General features: G+C 32.1%; 2 protein-coding genes across 7 annotated transcripts in view; one reads left to right on the top strand and one right to left on the bottom strand.

Moving 5' to 3' along the window:
- Positions 1-6747: 6747 nt before the first annotated feature.
- LOC693096 (DNA-damage inducible protein) lies at positions 6748-19181 on the bottom strand. Of its 5 annotated transcripts, none has more exons than XM_012696271.4 (11): positions 18803-19116; positions 18334-18540; positions 18188-18254; positions 17937-18107; positions 17742-17840; positions 13255-13417; positions 12764-12953; positions 11151-11264; positions 9025-9147; positions 8024-8118; positions 6748-7354 (listed from the first exon to the last, which is right to left on the bottom strand). In XM_012696271.4, exons 1-11 carry the CDS (start codon positions 19062-19064, stop codon positions 7274-7276), a joined length of 1572 nt encoding a protein of 523 aa, XP_012551725.1. In that variant the 5' UTR covers positions 19065-19116; the 3' UTR covers positions 6748-7273.
- A 390-nt stretch (positions 19182-19571) lies between these two features.
- Positions 19572-21163, top strand: part of LOC101745930 (transmembrane protein 198) — a 26737-nt gene continuing 25145 nt past the window's right edge. The window contains exon 1 of one of the 2 annotated variants that reach the window (XM_004933093.5): positions 19572-19737. The gene's annotated coding sequence lies outside the window, so the exon portion shown is untranslated. The remainder of the gene's footprint in view (positions 19738-21163) is intronic. The other variant, XM_012696334.4, reaches the window with a different exon arrangement.

Below are 21163 nucleotides of genomic sequence, written 5' to 3'. Positions count from 1 at the left end.
TTCAAATTTTATTACAGAAACCTTTAAAATCCTAACGATAACTTAGGGAAAATCATATTTTGAACTATTTCTTCACAAGACGCTTACAGGACACGTTGCTGATGAATGAGTAAGTATGATCGTTATTGGAAATTGATGAAATAAAAATATATAAAATATTTATCTATGCAAAGATATTCAAGGTCAGTTGTAGTATGTAATTCGCGCGAAAGCGACTGCTAACGACGAAATACGTTTTGATCAATGAATAGTTTAATCTCTGTAAATTAAATGATCAGCTTTAATAAAAAAAATCGCGTAAAAACATACAAAATATACACGATGAATTTTTCAATTCTCCGGCTCTTAGATATGGATCTGCTGAATATTTGAGTTATTTTTTATAGTTCACAATTTTGTTTTCTTTTGCCTTTTGCTCTTACTTTACTGAATCGATATCTTCTTCACTAAGTACATATCATACTGTTAATACAAGTTGTTTTTAAACAAGCAGCATGTGCGAATACTGTTTGGCGAATTTATTTATTTATTCAAAGCTTTCTTATCCCTTTTTGCGTCATTTTCTATTGGTTTTAGTTTCACAACCACTTCAAAAAAAAAAAATTTAAAAAAAAAACATCACTAAGCTGCGGCATCATGCGAAGTTTATGGAAGACATATTCTTACTGAGATTTTTCTTAAATTTGTTTATTCTGACGAGAATTATATACGTACTAGTGGCCCCGCAGTAGTCGAGATTTGACTATAATTAATTGAAATTATAAGTTTAAACATTATGATGGTTCTATTGTCAAACACTATTATATTTCGATAATATAATCACAGTATTCGCCAAAACTGCAATATAGATCAATAATATTAAAGACAAACAATATGAATCTATTTTCAATTCGATCACAGACTATAAGCAATAACAAGTTTCCCAATTGACAGTAAACAAAGAGTATATTTTTATGTATGTGTTGTGTCAAATACATGATAGTGTTTTTTTTTAATGCTTAGATGGGTGGACGAGCTCACAGCCCACCTGGTGTTAAGTTGTCTACTGGAGCCCATAGACATTCACAACGTAAATGCGCCACCCACCTTGAGATATAAGTTCTAAGATCTCAAGTATAGTTACAACGGCTGCCCCACCCTTCAAACCGAAACGCATTACTGCTTCACGGCAGAAATAGGCAGAGTGGTAGTACCCACCCGCGCGGACTCACAAGAGGTCCTACCACCAGTACACAGTAATGTTTTCTTTATAGATTTAAAGTATATTTTATGCATTATTTTAAAAAAATATTAGAATTGTGCACTCCTTCTCTATATTCTCTATAAGTGTGAGAAATTTCATACTCCTCCGTCCGCGCAATTTGCGTAAAAAGTTTTTGCTTCACGTATTAATATATAACATATGTAACGAACCAGCCGTTACTTTAGTGTATATTATTTTATAAATTAAATATCATTCAAATAAATATCAGATTCTTTTAACAATTTATTTAGTTACAATAATTCATCGACATTATGAACGGAGTTAGAGGGTTTTTGAAATAAAATAACATATCATAAAAAAAAAAATATATTCATCAAACTAATAAACATACATGTTTTGAATTAAGTCACAACACCCAAAAATAAAGTTTCCATGGGAAAAGACCAGTAAACGAATAGGCCGCTATGGATAATTCGATTTTACAACCACGCATTAATCAGCCGTGATTGGTATTGTTACAAAAATCACCGAAAATAATTTAAGGCTTTGCCTTTTTCTAATTTTAAACAATATATTATTTTCTTCTTAATTTAAATGTATCAGTCCGGTCACCAATAAAACATTATAGTAACGTTGACGTCATATTGTCTATTCAAAATTTAGCTACGAAATTATGATTAAATTTTTTCGTCTAAGATTATTATAATATGTAAATCGTAAATAGTATATTTAGAACGTCCTGTATAAGACGCTCTACGCTTGCAATACAAATATGTACATTTTACATAATCCAATCATAAATCAAATGAAATTAAACGTGTCTATGTCATTAACAATTTTAAACAAACTGATTTTTACAATATAGTATTTATAGAATCTAAAAAAAAAAAACATTTTATAATATAATATTAGAAATTAATATGTCAATTTAATATAGTGTATAAGTTGGTATTTTTTTTAATACAATCAATACTTTAGGTTCTTTCGTTTTCCCGATAATTATGATATCATTTTTCACTAGATACAACAAAAGAATTTAATTTTTCAAACTCTTTAACTACTTTCATAAAAACTTACAATTAAACAAATTTACATAATATACTTAATTACAGTGTGAAGTAGCGATACTACAATCATAGTAATACATACATACACACGTAACAGCTCGAATTCTTACGAATTACGAAATTGTTTACTGAAAGGTTGTTTTCTACCGAAAACAAATACAATTTTAATATTGTTAAATCACGATCAAGTTGTACGTATGGTTCGCGGTGATATCTCACGTACAAGATAGAAAAACAGTCAAGGAACGACCAGTGATTTCTGATAATTTTTACCCACGCCGAAATCCAGTCACGGAAACGGGCTCGTCTGCTAGCTGATAATTCAGATTTCGGGTAAATCTGAAGTTACTTCGGGATCGAACTGTTTTTTTTTTCAATTAAAGGCAGAAATACATAAAAATAACGTACTTTTTAACCGACTTCAAAAAAGGAGTACGTTCTCGATTGGACTCTTTTTTCTTCTGTGTGTGTTACCTTAGTTTTTTTAGGTGAAGCGGTTTCTCGTCTGGTCCCTTTGAAATCCTATCAAGATCTGACCGGTAGTTTATGAATTATTTTTTATAATGCACTTGATGGCTTCGACTACATTTTTATTCTTATTTTGTAGAAGGTGGTCTTCTTTTTTGATAAAATATTATATCATTAAATAAATTTTACGTACATGTAGCATGCAGTACATTTAACATGACATATACGCTTTTTTACGAAACCTTATTTATAGTTGTATCTCCACGAATTGAACGATTTTTATTATTATTTATTATTTTTATTATTATGTAAAGTTAAATATTTTTCTAAATTCTTCATAATATGTGCGCTAAGCCCTTTTGATAAATCTGAACAGTAATGAACATAAGGTCGGATATTCATGACTTTTATGCGTTTAAAATTGATCATATCAAATTGATTTTTATTCGATTATTGTGGGATGATAGTTCTTTTTTGGATAAATTTTCGAGAAATTTGTAGTAAGTATTGGCTTCAAGTAAATAAATAGGACAAAAATTAATATACCTATCTATTTTAGTTTTTTTTTTTTTATTTAGATCCGACCTTGTTCTTTTTATCATGCATCAATTTTCTTTGACACTGATTTGATAGTTCTATATATTTTGTGTTTTAAAAATGTTAAAAGTTTAATGTGTTCATAATATAACCGCTATCGTCTTAGTAACGAGAAGATGCATTATCACTTAAAAACTAAACAATATGAATCTGCACAATTTCACACTTCGATAACGCAGTTTCAAATGTTTCAACTTGAAGTAATTTAGATGTCCGTTGCGAGCCGCGTGTTCCATAGGGCTTTGAAGAATTGTTTGAAATAGTCATCGGAGTGCGGTTCATCCAAATGACCACTGCCCAAATCGTTTTAAACTACTTGAAGACAGTTCTCAGGGCTAGAAAATGGCCGCCCGGATTTGCTAACGTCAATTAGGGTCAGTGACCCTCATCGACCATATAGATTTTTCATTAATAACAGTTTTCTCAGGTTTAGGGTTTACTGAACTTTAGGCTTCGGTTTTTTATCGGCGTTAACTTAAGTGTTAAATGTGGCCACTTCAGTCCGAAATCGCGGCTAATACTACGCGCTAATACTAGGCCCCTAGATATGAACTATTTCGTTCTTATAAAAATAATCTATTTCATTTCAGCAGAAGTCACTCATAACAGTGTTATGAAACATATTAATTGTTATTTCAATATATTCGTTCACAAATACATGATATTCATCAAAATTAAAAACTAAAAAATAAATCGTTCTACAAAAAAAAAAGAAAACTATATTATTATATTTGTATAATAAAAACGTTTCTATTACCTTAAAAATACAGTTGCTGTCGCATTATATTCTAGACATTTACGAAGAAAATGAAATAATAATAAAAAAAAAACATTTAAACTAATTTAACCACGATACGTTTTGATATGAAAGCGAAGTGAACAATTAACTTTTTTTTTTTTTTTTATTGCACTAAAGCAATTCAACATTCTCGCTGCGATACATGACCATAATTAGGTACTAATAAAACGTTTCGAATTTCAGCGGCACCCTGCGTATACAGTGTTATTGCATGTCAATTATTCTGTGTTTTTGTTTAGTCGAATTCTTTTCCTACCTATTCGCTGGTAGCCTAAGAGGCTATTCCAACTACGCCAGGACCGGTAGGTGAGCTCACGGGCTCTACCTGAGAGAATTTGCTAACACTAGCCCTAGCAAAAGCAGTGCCTCGCATAATCTCTAGTCGAGTGAGCAAGCATGATGTAATCACTAAAGCCCTTATACGCAACATGAACGCCACTACAAATAAAACTCAATACTATACTCTGTTCCAATTACGAAGTCATTTTTGACACTTCTTAGAACGTAACTCTTCGCGTTTTGCTTAATTTGAAATACTAATCATTTTTTGTTCATTGTCATAAAAATCATTTAAAAAATACACAATCAATCTAAATCATTATACAATTAATTCACACACACACAATGACATAATAATAATAACGTCTGTCTCATGGGACTTCGTAATTGGAATGGAGTATAATTACGCAAATTCTACTTTTATTCCTTCACCGTGGAAGTCAATAGCGAACATTTGTTATGAATATATTTCATTAAGAAATATCGGTACCCGCCTGCGGGATTCGAACACCGCCAAAGTCACATCGCTCGATACTAATGCATCGGATGTTTTATCCTTTACCTTTGGCGCCTGTCAAGACGTTACTAGAACAATGATTTTAAATAAAAAATAATAAAAGCCAGTGTCCCTTGGAAGTCGAGAATCGACTATAGTTAATTGAAATTATACGTTTGTACATTATTATGATTCTATTGTTAAAGACTATTTATTATACTTCGAGATTTCACCAAGACTACACTTTAGACAAATATTAATAAAGACAAACAATATTAATCTATTGTCAATTTGACCACTGACTTTAAGGAATAACCAATGAAGTAGGAAACCTATGGAAATGAAACGTCAACCAAAATTTCGTGCCACTGTGACGTCATCTGGCCACAAAACATGGCGGCTTTAGTGCTGTACAAAAGATTTCAATGTTATCAGGTTTTATCGATAAACGTTCTTGGCTCATTTTATTTTAAATATTGTTGAGTATTATTTATTTGTAGAATTTATACTTTAATGGGAAGTAAGTAGGTATATTGTTATGTGCAAATATGATATGATTTAGATGGGTGAAATCTAAGACAAGTTCGTCCTTCGAATTTGCCAAGCAAACGATATGATGATTTTTAAAAGTTGCTACACTGATTTTATAAAGTTGTCGTTTGTCGCAAAACATAAAGATATGGCGTAGTTCAAAGCCATCAGCCCATTTCTAGCATGCTAAATGTTATCGTATTTTGAGTACGTGTTTTTCTTAGACTATTACAATCTATTTTAATTGTTTTGCTGACTCTAAAGTCCGTAACATACTACCGCAGCGCACCCCAAGGAAGATGCGCCGCACCATTTGAATCACTTTCGCTTGAGAGTGATTCAAATTTTAAACTTATCAAGGGACCGCGTGAAAAAAAAAAACACCTACAGAACATTTATTCATTAATTACAAACGTCATTCCTTGTGACTTCCTCTCTAAAATCACTTAATTATTAAATATTTAACAAATTTACAATAGTGTTTTACTCACTGCGGAATAAAACTATTTTATTTAAATAGTTCCGAAGAGATTTTGTCGGTAGCCTTTTTCCCGAAATATCTAAACAGAATGTCTAAATATGTTTTGATGACATATTTTAAAGTGGTATTTATGATTAGTGTCATGATCAATAGATTCCGACCGAAAAATGGATTTTTCGGATGAGGGCTCCATAATGAATTTAAATACATATAGATAATAGTTTTAGGACATCGACTTTCTTGAGATCCTTTTATACGTTTTAATTATTATTTTTGTATGTTTTAAGCATGATAAATTATGAAATTTTATATAATCAATCATATTAAATCGATATCATAGTCAATAAATAATGTACAACCCAAAACAGACGGCCGAACTGACGTGACAATGACATTTGGCGCGCTAAATATGGCGGATTTTCGGCCTCATTAGACGGAGACGGAGATATTTACGTATATTCATGTTTCATTTTATGTACGCACTGAAATACTGTTATATTGTTTTCCTGCGAGTTAAAGTGCTGAGTAAGAACGAGATAGATATATGTTTATGTATGTGCCTTCAAAATGGGTGCTATTTATATAAGCAATTGTACGTATAGAACAATATGTCGTGTCCCTACTATATAGGTCTATGGGAATAACGAAAGTTTGACAATAAACAAATATGCATGTGTTTGTGTGTGTGTCAAATACATGGTAGTGTGTGTAATGTTTTTTTGATTGATTTAATGTATCTTTTATGCATTATTTAAAAAAAAAATATTAGCATTGTGCACTTCTTCTATATATTCTCTATAAGTGTGGAAAATTTCATAGTCCTCCGTCCGCGCATTTTCGTAAAAAGGGATACAAAGGTTTTGCTTCACGTATTAATATAAAGATATTCGAGTCCGTAAAATGAATGCGTCGCGAATTCATTGACTCATCAACACTGCATTCGCTTTACAATACAAAACGCACCGTGGTTAAAACTAATGCACATCAGTCCGATAAGATATATAAACTATAAATTTTCAATCGTAACAAAGGATTCTCGCCCGTAAATACTAACCGATACGAGTGCGTTTGTTTTCAAATTTTAAAAATATTCAAAGTATAAAATAGAAAACAAATCAGACTCATATCTACCGCGTGTGTATATAAGGAACACGGTACTCAATCTGAGGCATAGTTTGTGACAAACGTCAAAAAATGAATACTAAGTTGATCGAGATTTAGTAATCGAATATAAATGAAATATATAAGTCAATATAAAAATGTATAAATTCCTATATAATCATATCATCAATCATAACGCCGATATATTTGGTTAATTATTAGATTAGACGACAACCGAATCTCGGACCTCTCAGAACTTTAAAGCTTTTGCAAACAATGAAACCGTCGCTTGTCGTTTGTCGCCGTTGAAACGTCTGAGCTCCACAACCGCCTGGAAGCGAATGACGCAAACCGATTAAACATTATATATTTCAATATATTTTGAATTCACGCAAACATAACTGATCTTTATTTATTGCCTCATGTCCACTAAAATTCAACTCTGGTTGGATATAAAGTTTTAATTTCATGTTAGGCAGAATGAGAGAGACAGAGAGAGTTGTATAGAATAATGACGTTATTATTTACGTCTGCCATTTAAAAAAAAACGTTAATGCTCCACCGCCAAGTAAACAGTTTAAACGCTTATATGTAATCTATTTACATTCACTGAATATTATGTTTAGAGTTTTCTTTTTTAATGACTAAAATTTGTTTGATTTCTTTCATGTTAGGCAGAGCGAGAGAGAGAGAGAGAGAGAGTTGTATTGAATAATGACGCCATTATTAAAGTCCAACAAAAAAAAGCACGTTAAAGTTCCACCGGCAAACAGTTTAAACGGTTATATGTTATCTTTTATTTCCACTAAATATTGTTTAGTTTTCTTTTTAAATGACCAAGACTGTTTGAATGCAAACCTTTTGTTTTACGAGTATAATAATTACAGCTATCAACTACTCAGTTTAAACATACGATAGCTTAAGCGTACTTTGTTATGTTTTAGATATTACTATTTAATTACGTTGAAATTACATATAAGTACATATTATTATAACATACCTGATGTCTAGTGAATCCGAGTGCGATTATCTCTTGCACTTCGGCCTCCCCGAAGACGTCAGTTGGCAATATCGTTATATTTGGATCTCCAATCGCTGAAATCAGAAGTTATGATACCAGGATAAAAAAAGAAAAAGAAAAAAGACAACACACAAAGGCGTATCCAAAGTAAGCGGAGTTACAAATTACAATTTAGTTTAATAAATTATCTTTTTTTTTTGTTATGGTTATTAGCCCTTCTAAATCAATTTTAATTTGAATATTTTGAACTTTAGTATTACGTACAAAGTTATTAAATAAATAAATAAATATTCTTAATAAAGGTCAAACTTGGGTTATTTAGTTTGTGTGTTTGTCGATAAATTTACAAAAATTGTAAACATATTTCTAAACATTTATTATAGTTTAACTGAGATAAAATTCCTGGCAAAGGGATGTTTAATAAAAATATATATCAAGGGGCGAAAGACTATTTGGTTTAAGCAAAATTATTGTAAATTTAGAGAGCCATTTATTATATAAATTTTTGAAAAAATATGAAAACAAAAAAACTTCTTCAGCTATTTCAATGGACTAAACTTACTTGGAGTTCCATTAAAAACATCGAACTGCTGATGCTGATCTATACTAAAATATAAATCTACAGTGGTTTTTACGGATGTTCCGTTATAACTACAGAACCGTGCATCTGATTGACTTGAAACTTGGTATCCATGTAGGAAATACATGTACTTAATGGATAGGCTAATATTTATATGAGTGTTGGACTCCCTACACCAGTTGCGAGGGCGTTAATGATGAGAATCTTAATGTGGGTGAGGAATAATAATGTTAATTTTAAATGTCCAGCGAAGCGAACGGATACAGCTAGTACCAAATAAAACGCACCTTTTATTACAAACATAAATGTCGCTTAAAAGTAATAATAAGCCTTTCAAACCTTGATATATTTTGTATAAATAATGTTTTAGAATATTACATTTTTTTACACATATACTTACGCATTCTCGAATTTCCGGACGTTCCAGATCTCGCCTCATCATTAGCGGGACGCGTTTGCGGTAAAGGATTTGTTGTGGAAGCATTCGAAGCGGTTGTACCCGCCGCGTTCGATAATGATGTATCTGTCGAATACGAGCACTGTACGAGCAGTAATGCGTTTCGGTTTGAAGGGTGGGGCAGCCGTTGTAGATATACTTGAGACCTTAGAACTTATATCTCAAGGTGGGTGGCGCATTCACGTTGTAGATGTCTATGGACTCCAGTAACCACTTAACACCAGGTGAACTGTGAGCTCGTTTACACATCTAAGTAATAAAAAAAACCTAGCGTATATCTTTAGCTTTCACGACCTTCACCTTCACCGTTATTAGTTTAATTATGTTTAACTACTGGAATTTCATTACGAAATTAGCTTTACGTTTCGATCGATAGCTTCAAGCAGGTAAGCTTTTTTTTACGACGCTTTTAATCCCATAACAGAATTATCACAGATGTGTACCAAACTTGTTTAATTATTGCACGGTTATTTATGTAGTATTGGTAGGAACGGAACGTATTAAAAGAGTGTGGAACGGAGCGTTTAGATGTGAGTGAGAGAAAACGGAAAGAAAGGGAAAAGAGAATGACAGGGAAAAATGGAAGATGGCGAAGATGGTTAAAAAATGAGCAAGGCGTAATAAAATTGTTAATAAATTTTTAATTATTATTATAACAGAAGAAGAAGACTTTGGAACAGTAGATGTTTCATCTTATGCGCTGCGATCCCTATTCTACAGTTATCTATATAATGATAGTTTTCCAATTACAGCACTAGAGCGTATTATGCGGCATAATGCTCAACGTTGAATGTTGCAACTACAGCAACGCTTCGCACAATCGAGCACTCTCAAAAGTACTGCTCTCGCGTGATACTCGCAGTCGATACCGACTCAATGACAGAAAATTGACAGGTGTTTTTTCTTTAAGTTGGCATTTATCGAAATTTTGTTTATATTATCGTTAGTAATATTATTTAATGTTGAAAAAAATTGTAAGGCTTTCGTTTCGTCGTAATTTCTTAGAAATAATCAATTTAAATTAAAACTGTGCTAACTTAGCGCACTCTGCTGATGCATTTGAAAACAAATTCACGTTCCAATTAAGCTTCAGCATAATTCGGCATTGTGCGTCACTGAGTCGCATTATGCTCTGTAATTGGAAAACTACCAGTTTATCTAACGGAATCGATTAAGAGTGCCTTTTTTTTGTCAATGTAAGCATGTTGGTAATGTGGCCTAAAAACGCCTATGCGTATTGTATGCATGGCATATTTATTTTGGTTTGGAAATACATTGAGTATGATATTATTCTCATTCGATGACTTTTGGGTTTGCATAAATTTCAATTTCTCTATAACATTCCATTTCCCACTTACCATATTAAACGAAGAATGGAGGTTTTAAGATAAATATGTCTATTCGATAAACACGGGAATTTTTAATAGATAAGTTTTGTACAAAGACATTTTATGCATTTTCTTACATCTTTAAAGTCATGAGCAATTATATGACATTGAATATTAGTTTGTTAATCACATGCACACTTTAATTAGTAGTATTTTTGTTAAGCAGAATAGTGTGTATAAATATTATTGTAATTATACTTTAACTTATGAAGAATTATGTTTTGATAATGACATGCAAAAGCGAATATATTTTTACGCCTTAATATTTCGTTTTAACCGGTAGTGTGAAGAACAGTGAGGGCTTTTGTATCGTTTCTTAAGATACAGTAGTACATTTTAGTAATACCGATTTGAGTAATAAACAATTGTGGTTCGATTTAAAGAGTAGCATATTCCGTATTTTGAGACTTCCATCTTATGTTCCGAGGCTGCAAGGAAAGTATAAATTCATACTGTTTATGGTTTCTAGGTAGCAGCCTTAGTTTTACACAAATATAAAGAGTATTTTTGATAACATTAAAACATCCCACGGTCATCCTAAATTAATACACGATTTTGGGACTGTCTGAATCACAATCAATTCTCAATGCAGTTTTCATTGGTTGATACTGAAATGTACGTTAGTGTCACGTGATCACGTCAAAAAACACCATTTATTGAGGATGGAAATGTGAGACTTACGGTGACCTGCGTTCCCCGGTATCGTGGTCTTCGTGGCCTCAAAAGCAGAAGGATTCTGTCGCATAGGGTTTGTTGAGGTCGAACCGGTAAGGCCCGATGCTCGGGTCGTTGGTTCTGTCGAACACGATTAGCAATGAAGTGAACCCAAATGATCTGGAAACTAGTGGTGTTTTCGACTGTGCCAATCTTTAAATTAATTAAAGTAATAACAAAAATGCGTCCTTATAGTTTCACGATTCACTTTTACGGTTCAAGAACGAGTTAATTTTTTATAATCATTTAACGAAGTAATTGAAATCCTATATGTGCATGATCTAATGGAGACCTGATTAATGTACATGCTCCATATTAATTATTCGTGGATATTTCATGTTAATCAGTGGAAATTCATGCAATGGAGAGTAACGAGTGAGATACGATCATAACTCGGTGCAATAATAGGTAGTGCGTAAATATAAAGATAATAATAATAAAAATAATATGTCAAATAATAATAAATCTATCGTGTTGTGTTTAGTTGAAGTAATTGCGAAATTCCAAATTTCCTTAAATGCGATCCTAGTGAACCCGAAACCTAATTAAAACGAGATGTTGGATATAAATTTAAGTCACGTAACGGTGACATAAATAGTTCGGGTTGTTCTTTTAGAAACAGTTTTTGGCTTGCCGGATTTTCTTACAAAAATATTGACAACGTTCAAGTATTTTAGTTTGCATTAGCGAATCCACGTAAAATTAAATTCAAAATCTCTATATATAAATTGGTAAAGATAAAATTGTTGAGTATTATTCGCTCCTGCGTATTTTTATTTATTTAGTAGCCATTATTAGATTTTAGTGTTACCAATGAAATTTTTTTTTTTATGTACTTCGAAAAAAATCTATTTTTTTATTAACAGATTCTCTTGTTTTTAGTAGCTATAGATGGGCTTTTGTGTTAATATTATTATTTAGATTATGCTTGTATTACAATCACTGGGTAAATGTTCACCCATTAATAGATTTCGAGTGCCCATTTTTTCGCCAAAATTAGTTTCTTTTTTGGTGATATTATGATTTAGGCTAAACTAATTAAATACAACAACATAGAGGACTCATGATTAAAGCAATTTTATATGAAACAATAATGTAATAAAAATAATAATTTTTAATTTTATCTTGCTTACTTTTCCAAAGTCTAATAATTTATTTAAATAATATACCTTCTCAATATGCATTTGGGCCTAATACCATAGTGCGTCATCATGTCCGATCATACGTTACATACAATTCGACTGTTAATAAGACGGAGAGAAACCAACGTGAATAAAACAATGAAGTCAGTAGCCGCTAGTTTCTATCTAGTTCCTATTTAACGTATGCATACCACATTTTGTCTACTTTGTAGTAAAGTATTGTTTTGCGACGTCTAATGTTTTCAAACATCGTGCGCAACATTTAATTCAAACACGCACTTGGCACACGCAACCGCACTAAAGAGTAAAACTGAAAAACATGTTCCTTACGATTTTTATTGAATTTATAAAAAAAAATACTCTTTTTTTATTTTATATAGTACACATTTTTTTTTATAAAAAAATTAAATTTTCGTCACTTCTTTTTGCCGCGCCCACCTTGCTTGGACCTCTCGAGGGCTTCTCGGATCTGTCTCTCTTCGTGGTCCTTGACCGACTGGTTCACGATGTCGTCCTCGGAGACGCCAGACAGACGGGCGCATTCTGGAAGATCAGATTCTGGCAGGAACGGCGTCTCGGTACCGGTCGTGCCGATCCGTAGAACACCACGTTTGAGGTCGATGTTGCACTGTCAGAAACATTGGTTGCATAATAAAAACAGGGTTCCGTGCCAGAAAATCTATTATCATCACGTAATACAAATGGGATATATCTCAACGCCTTCTTGCATATTAACATTGTACATTGTGATTTAATTTTAAATATACACATACAAAAATGTGTTCAACAAATGAATATGTATAGCGATGGTCGTCAAACTGGTATCGATAACATTAGCAATCAAATACAATGTTTTTAATGGCTTTCGACGTTAGGTAATAACTTAACGGTGGAATAAAATCAAGGGACGGGCGAGACCATTAACATACCTGATGCCGTTTAAGCATATCAAGACCGAGCAGCATATCCATGGGCTGTTCCTCTAGCACAGAGAACGAGGTCGTCAAGAAGTCCTGTTCGATTCTCATCTGCACCATGTGAATGCGACCGATGATCCTTTGTACGCCAACACCTTTAGCGATACCGGCCCATCTAGGAACACACAAAAAATAAAGTGTTTTACCACGGCACTCGCGAATCGTAGACATAACTAAAAGTTTTTTTTTTACGATTCAATCTTGCGACCGTAGTCGTTCTTGAGACCAAGAAAACCGTACAGCATTCGAAACATCAGTAATGGTCTGATATACGCGACAATAACCGTAAAAATAGTTTTCATTACAGAAAACCAATTCATGTTTTGCTATTTTTATTATTTCGATGGATGAACCCAGCCCATTGATATCATATAACAGCTCCTTCACCCCTCATGCTTTCCATGATTGCTCAGGGTGACTTATTCAAATTTTATAATCGATCTAACTAAGACGCATCCATACGCTAAAATAGTGAATAGTTCCAGCGGCGCCTCCACATCAACAATGTTAGTCAAATTTCGATAGAAGATGAACGTGTTCTAGCCTTGAGTGAACTTCAGTCACGGACAACGACTTATACCAGCATAGAAGTTCCAAACGATCCAACCATCCAACTTTACTCCGATGACGTAGTTGATGGTCAGGAAGTAGAAAGGAGAAATCCCATTTCACAAATGTTAGCTTACCGCCAAAAGGATTTGTTAGATTTTAAATAATATCTTTACCCATTAAATACTCGAATCGTAAAATTATAATATTACAAGCTTTGACTAAAAAATGTTCCAACTTCAAATTCGATTGCAATCGATTTAAATAAGGTTGAGGATATAGTTGATTGATTCATTGAATAGAGTTCCGTTTTCACTAATAATCGATAACGTATTAGTACAATAGAAGACATGTTTGAATCAATGTACTGTCCAGTTTTTTTATCGAAGTGTTGTGTAGAGAAGAATATTTTGATACAAGTGAATAGCGGCTACCTTGAGATATGAAGGCTAATTTTAAGAATAATCTGTATCTCACCCTATTTTTTCGATAAAAATTAATTACTCAATTGGAAAAAATCTCTAAAACAAAGGTCATCAAGTAATAATACACATCGCAACTCCTCAAACAAAGTAACGAGAAATTTAGAATATTCAAAAATATATTCCCATAATATTATATTCATATTGATGTCTTTTTTAAATAATGAGCACATCAAAGTTAAATTACACTCACGTTGTGATCTAGCCTTATTATATTATATACTATTCCGAAAAGAAATAATATTTAAATCTCACGATTGAAGACAAATTAGATCAAACTTGTTGTGAATTTTTTAAGTCGAGTCGAGTTTACAAATCAATATTACACTTGAGACGGTCGAGCGTGGGTACAAAGGGCGGCGTAAAATTATGGGGTAGGAGAGAGTGCGTCATTTCAACTCTAAATCTATGTATTAATATGTGAAGCAAAAATTTTGTACCCCTTTTTACGAAAATTGCGCAAACGGAGGAGTATGAAATTTCCAACACTTATAGAGAATATAGAGAAGGAGTGCAGAATATTAATATTGTTTTTAAATAATGCATATATAACAAATAAATTAAATCAATAATAAAACATTACACACACTACCCTACATTTAACACACAGTGACACACGCATATATATATACTATACTCTACCTACGTTTATTGTCAAACTTTTGTTATTGCTTATAGTCTGTGGTCAAATTGAGAATAGATTAATATTATTTGTCTATAGTGTAGTTTTGGTGAAATCTGTGAATAAAGAAGTATTTGACGAAATTGACGATATGAAGTCTTTGACAATAGAACCTTATTAATGTTCCAACTTATAATTTCAATTAATTATAGTCGAATTTCGACTACTGCGGGACCACTAGTTTAAAGAAAATGATAAGTAAATCAATAAAGCTTGGATATTTTTAGACAAATGCTTGTATTTAAAATACGCGCAGTCAATTTGAATACCAAATATAAAACACGAAAAACGCATCTGATCAGGACGGCCGTGTTCTGTACATACATACATCCCTTGGCCAGATAAATCATTCGCATATCTTAAAATCCAATGCTGAGTTTATCGTACCAATGTTTTAATGACTAAAACATTTCAGGACAAAAAAGAATAAAGTCCATTGTATGTATAAGTATACATTATAGGCATTTTTTTACTCCAACTTTATTATACAATAACAATTTATATTCACCGATCAGAATCAGGCTAAACAAACAAGGGACCGCGTCGAACATTTTAGATTTGAAATTCATACTAAGTTAAAGCGATATCCAGTAAGGTTCGAATAAATTTTTCTTCACTGAACATATCAACGGCGATCCATGATAATTTTTTCAAAACACGATATAGATATAAATAGTTTGTTATGGGATAATTTGTACTTTTGTCGGATCAAACGTTTTGTTGTATCCAGGACAGAAAACAAAAATAAAAGCGACAGAGAATGTAAATTACAAATTCGATCTTGCAGAATAAGATTCACATATCAAAGTAAGTTTAGAAAAAATAAGGGCTCGATATATATATATATTGAGAATCAAAACATAAATAAATTTTGAAGAAAACTCAACACGGATATATAATAATATACATTTAAGTCCGTTTTCTGTTTTTCTTTTATTAATTTTTTCCTACCGTAGCTGATGGTCTAGAGAGACCATTTCAGCGTCACCGGGATAGTAGGTGAGCTCACGGGGCTCAAACCTGACGTTGTTGCTAACACGAACCCTAGCAAGAGCCGTGCTTCGCAGGATCTACCAGCGGATCGGAAACGTGACCCACTGAGAAGATCCGGCGAGAAACTTACTGGGCTGTGTCTGTGGGTTAATTTACCCGCCGAGTCCTTCGTCGCACGCAAGCGACGGGTTCGACGAGAACGATGACCGGGGTTTTTCCAAATAAATATACATAATGTATGGTAATCATTCTGTTGCAATGATCTATAATATAATGCATCATAGAAACCCCCTTCCATTCAAGAATTCCCAGCGGAACGTTATATTAATATCAAATCTATTGCTTTATGTACATTTTTTTTACAATCAGGATTCTACACGTAATGTATATTATGTTACGTGTACGGACATATGAGTAATGTAAATATGTATGCATAAATAAGCATATCCATACTAATATTATAAACGCGAAAGTAAGTTTGTATGTATGTTACGCTTTCACGTCTTATCCACTAAGCCGATTGTCGTGAAATTTTGCATGTACTTTGTCGGAAGTACAGAAACATAAATACGGTTATTACTGAGAGTTATAATTTTTTTCCAATCCACACTGGATCATAGTTTTTTATATACATATAAACATAGCAAAGACATAACAGTTAACTTTGTGTAAAAATACATATTTATTCTATAAATAAAAATTGATAATCACTAAAAATAGTTTCTTTGTTTTATTCGCAAATCCTATTTTCTAGTTTAAGGACTATAAATTATCATGATTGATGATTGACATTTAATGATTACATCCACAATTGAAATTAATTTTCACTATGTTTTCTATTTTAATAGTTATATAAAAAATTAAATGACCCTTACATCCATTTACAACAAACAAATTACTGAGAGCATCAGCATGTTTCATTTCATATACATAATAAACTAATATTCAAATTAATTGTAAGCTTTGAGGTTATGATAATGAGGTTTTAATTAAAGCTGATATTTAAAAAAAAAAGCTGATACAAGTCTGTGCTGATCATCTAAAACATCAAAAAAATACTTCATATCCAAGATAAATCTGAAAACTTAACTGGTTTAATTTTCAATATCAAACTAGCTAACTCGGCAGACTTCGTAGTGTTTCAATCGATAAATAAAAGACCTAAGCTTTTGTATAAAATAAACTTAAAACCAACAAAAGGAATCCGTCCCATGGGGGGACACATCAAAGGAAAAACAAAATTATTATTTTTATTTAATTCTGAGCATTTTCATATTTATCTACCTTTTAAACCTTCTCTGGACTTCCAAAAATAATTAAAGACCAAAATCAGCCCAATCGGTCCAGCTGTTCTCGAGTTTTAGCAAGACTAACGAACAGCAATTGATTTTTATATTTATATATATAGAGATAGATAATAGATATAGAGTGTTAAAAGTTTAAACAAAATGGGAAAGACAGGAACACAAAAATATAAAAATAGCATCCTATTTTAATTATGCTAAATGTCCAGCTGTGGATGTCTATTGGACTAATGATGGTGATGGAATGTCAACATTAGTTTGAGTAATCATTTTTGAATTACAATAATAGCTTTCACACATTTTTTAATAAACACCATTTTGCATTTTGTGTTGAATACTTGTGATTCTGCCAAAATGCTTATACTCTAAACATTTCAAGAAAACAAAAATTATTTGCACATTTAGAAGGTGAAGACATTTATGACTCACCTTGTGTCGACCAAACGCATTATGTTGCATCTCTCAGCACATGCTGCTGACATTATTGTTGTCTGGGCTCCGGAATCTATGAATGCTTTTACTGGGAATCTAGAACATATTTAATATAGTTAATTAATAGTTGATCACTGACAATTATTATATAATATCTAATTGCATAAGAAAAAATTGTTTTTTTTTACTAACCCATTAACATGACAATTAATATATAACATTACAACTGTTCCAAAAGTCTCTGGATTATATTCCATTGCAGCCTCCATGTTGGCTTCTATATTTTTTTGCCTAATTTCTTCAGCAATCATCCTTTGTGCTTCTGTGTCGAATGGGTCAGAGTTCATCATCCTAGAAGTAAGACTTTACTTTTTCATCACATTTCATTTTTCAAATTACTATGAAAAATAATGAAGAGACATAGATATCTTATACTTAATCACCTTATTCTTTGTTGCTGCCTTTCAGTTCTAGCCAATATTTGTTCACGTAGTACAGCAGCAAATGTATCTATAGGAAAGTAGGTAAATTATAGTATATAATAATGCAAATTTTCAGGAGCGAGTAAATGAAAGTAATAGGACTTTACCTAAACTACCAGTTAGTAGAGCATCGGCAAGTCTTGGATTATTCTGTTTAAGTAATGCCAGTTGATCTGGGTTAGCAAGAAACATCTCTCTAATTATGCGTGGGTCTTCTTCAACAGGCGTGTTTCTCGAAGCCATTGATGTATTTGCTGATGTTGTAGGTACTTGGATGTTGCTGAAGTCAAGGCTAGCTATGCCACTTGGCAAGGCTGTAAATGGTAATTCAATATTACACGAAACATATGACGCTATTGTTTTTGGCCAATTTCGAACTGGAAATGAAAATTATATTTTTTCAATTTGTATCAAATAATACCATTTTGTTTTTTCGTTACCTTTTTATTTACGTCAAAATTTATTGCCAAAAAATAATTTGACTAAATGCCATTTGTTGTCATTGTTGACAATAACATGACATAGCAACTTTAGATTGAAAATGTAATTATGAAATGTAATGTAATTATTACTTACCTTGGCTGGAATCATTAACGCTGAGATTCTGTGCGGAATTCACCATGTGCAGAAGAATAATTACGTCGCCGTCGTGGACGCCGTGTTCCTTCAATGATTTTTTGTTATTCAGAAGTGGTTTGCCATTAAAATGCAATGTGATGTCTTTAGCAGGAAACCCTGATTCTATCTCACAAAACGCCTTAAAATTTTCAAGTTCCAGGTCTTCAGAGACGTCCAGCACGAAGATGTCATCATTGAGAGTGGTTACTGTTACTTTCATCGTGAATTTTTGGATAAACCCAATAAATAACACAGTGTAGAGGTTCTATTGCTTTATATTTACTTATTAAATTTCAAAAACATTTTACAAAAACTGTACAAAAACGGCCGTTATAAGCAGATCTTACTAGAGTATCTAAATGACGATCAAACAAAAACTTTGGGACGTTCCCTCGCGTTCCTTGCTGACGAAAAACAATTTTCAATTCACAATGGAAGTTGCAATCCGTACTAGTGCTGTCATCGTCGTTTGTAGGTTATTGTGAAAAACTGAAAAACCGAGTTTACAAGTTTTAATTTCCAATATATTGTTAAACTATAATTGAAAAATATAACTAAAAAATATGGCTCAGTAGGAAAAAAAACAGTTAAGAGTATTGACGCAATACAAAAATCGGAACAAAAAATCGTACATAAATCGAGAAGTGTCAAAAACGAACACATAGACATCACTATTTTAAAAAGTCAATCCAAGAGAGAAAACTCGTAGTCGCGGGGGAAACCTTTGTTTTATTTTCCTTTTCATGTTCGAGCGAAGCAGTCTCGCACTCGTGATTTTATTTTGAAAATGCGCGTGTCGTGAAGTAAGGACTTAATTTTTTCGTACGGTTTCTGTGACAGAGATTAGGTACTTTTCAATTTACAATGTGAAATCGACACATGACGTTGGAATGGTAAGTGTTTTGTGCTTTGAACATTGAGCATAAGGTTTTGATTAATTATCACGCATCTATCGCGTTCCGACTGGCAACGGCAATGTTCTGCTTTTTTTAAATATTTTTTATGATGCGTTAATGAACTAGATTTTTTGTTGAATCGCGGTGAAAGTTGTCGTTAGTAGTTTTGTGACGTAGCAGTGCCCATCACGACAAACAGTACATTAATATTGACTCGCTTGTATGCTTACAGAGTTTTTAGTACCAATTAAAAGGAGATATTTATTTTGAATCTGTACAGTAATATAAATAAAGTAATATTAACTGATAAGCAAGACTGCTAAATTCAGAGGGCTGAGAAGTCAGAAATTTGCCAAAGTTAAAATTTTTACCCCTAGAATGTTGTAAAAATATATCAAAATATAATTTTCAAAAAATATTTAAAGGGCTACTAGTTTGTATAGTGACATTAAGTTATGATGATACCACTTATTAAATATTCTACTACTACTACTACTAGAGAGTAGAGCAGTAGTATTAAATATTCATAAAGTAAAATGTTTCTAAAGTAAAGATTAATAAATTTTAAATTGAACATTTATGATTCCTTTTCTGCTATACAGACCAATGGTTTTTTGTTTTATTTTACGGTTTTTCTACCTAAAACATTGTTAAATTTTACCTTGGATCCACATTCTATACTTAGGGACAATTTTCGAGGTGCACAAAGAAAACCATTTAATTTCTTTTGTAATTATCATGCATACTGGTCACAAAATCCTATAAAATAAGGAAAGATTTGGAATAATTTGTCTAAATATTATTATTTTACTAATTATTTCCTATTAAAGCATTATAACATACCAAAATTTAGTTTAAATTTGTTTTTATTTTTATATTTGCTCTGACTGCCTTGTTTATCCATCAACATGTAAAGCGTGAAGTGTTACTGCAAATAATCTGAGAAGACCAGGCTTCAATTGTCCTCAGAATCTTAATAGGGCTATTATCATAATTGAAACTACTATGTACTTTCAACAGTAATACTTGTAAAACAGGGATATAAACTGAAAAATATGACCAGAGATGACTGGTTCGTATTTACTATAGTACCTACAGTCGTAAAATTAACTTTTATGAAGTAAGAACCAAACTCTAAGAAGTTTGAGGGATTACATTAAGCACAAAGAGTACAGTAGAAGTGTCAGAAGTACTGTGAGAAGAAAATTGAAATATTAGGATTCTTGCCACATGCCACCAAATACCTTGAGTTAATTCTGCTTGCATACACCAAAATTGGAATGGTGCAGCAGAAAGGTTTTCTAACAACTGTCCATGTATATGGTGTGGTTCAGTTTTATATCATTGAGAATAGGTTACTAACAATAGCATGATAGTAAATAAATTTTTTAAAGAAATTATTTATTAAATACACTAAGTATTG

Source organism: Bombyx mori, chromosome 1 (genome assembly GCF_030269925.1).
Source record: "Bombyx mori chromosome 1, ASM3026992v2".
In the NCBI taxonomy this organism is placed as follows: Eukaryota; Metazoa; Arthropoda; class Insecta; order Lepidoptera; family Bombycidae; genus Bombyx; species Bombyx mori.
This window is presented reverse-complemented; position numbering and strand designations above follow the sequence as displayed.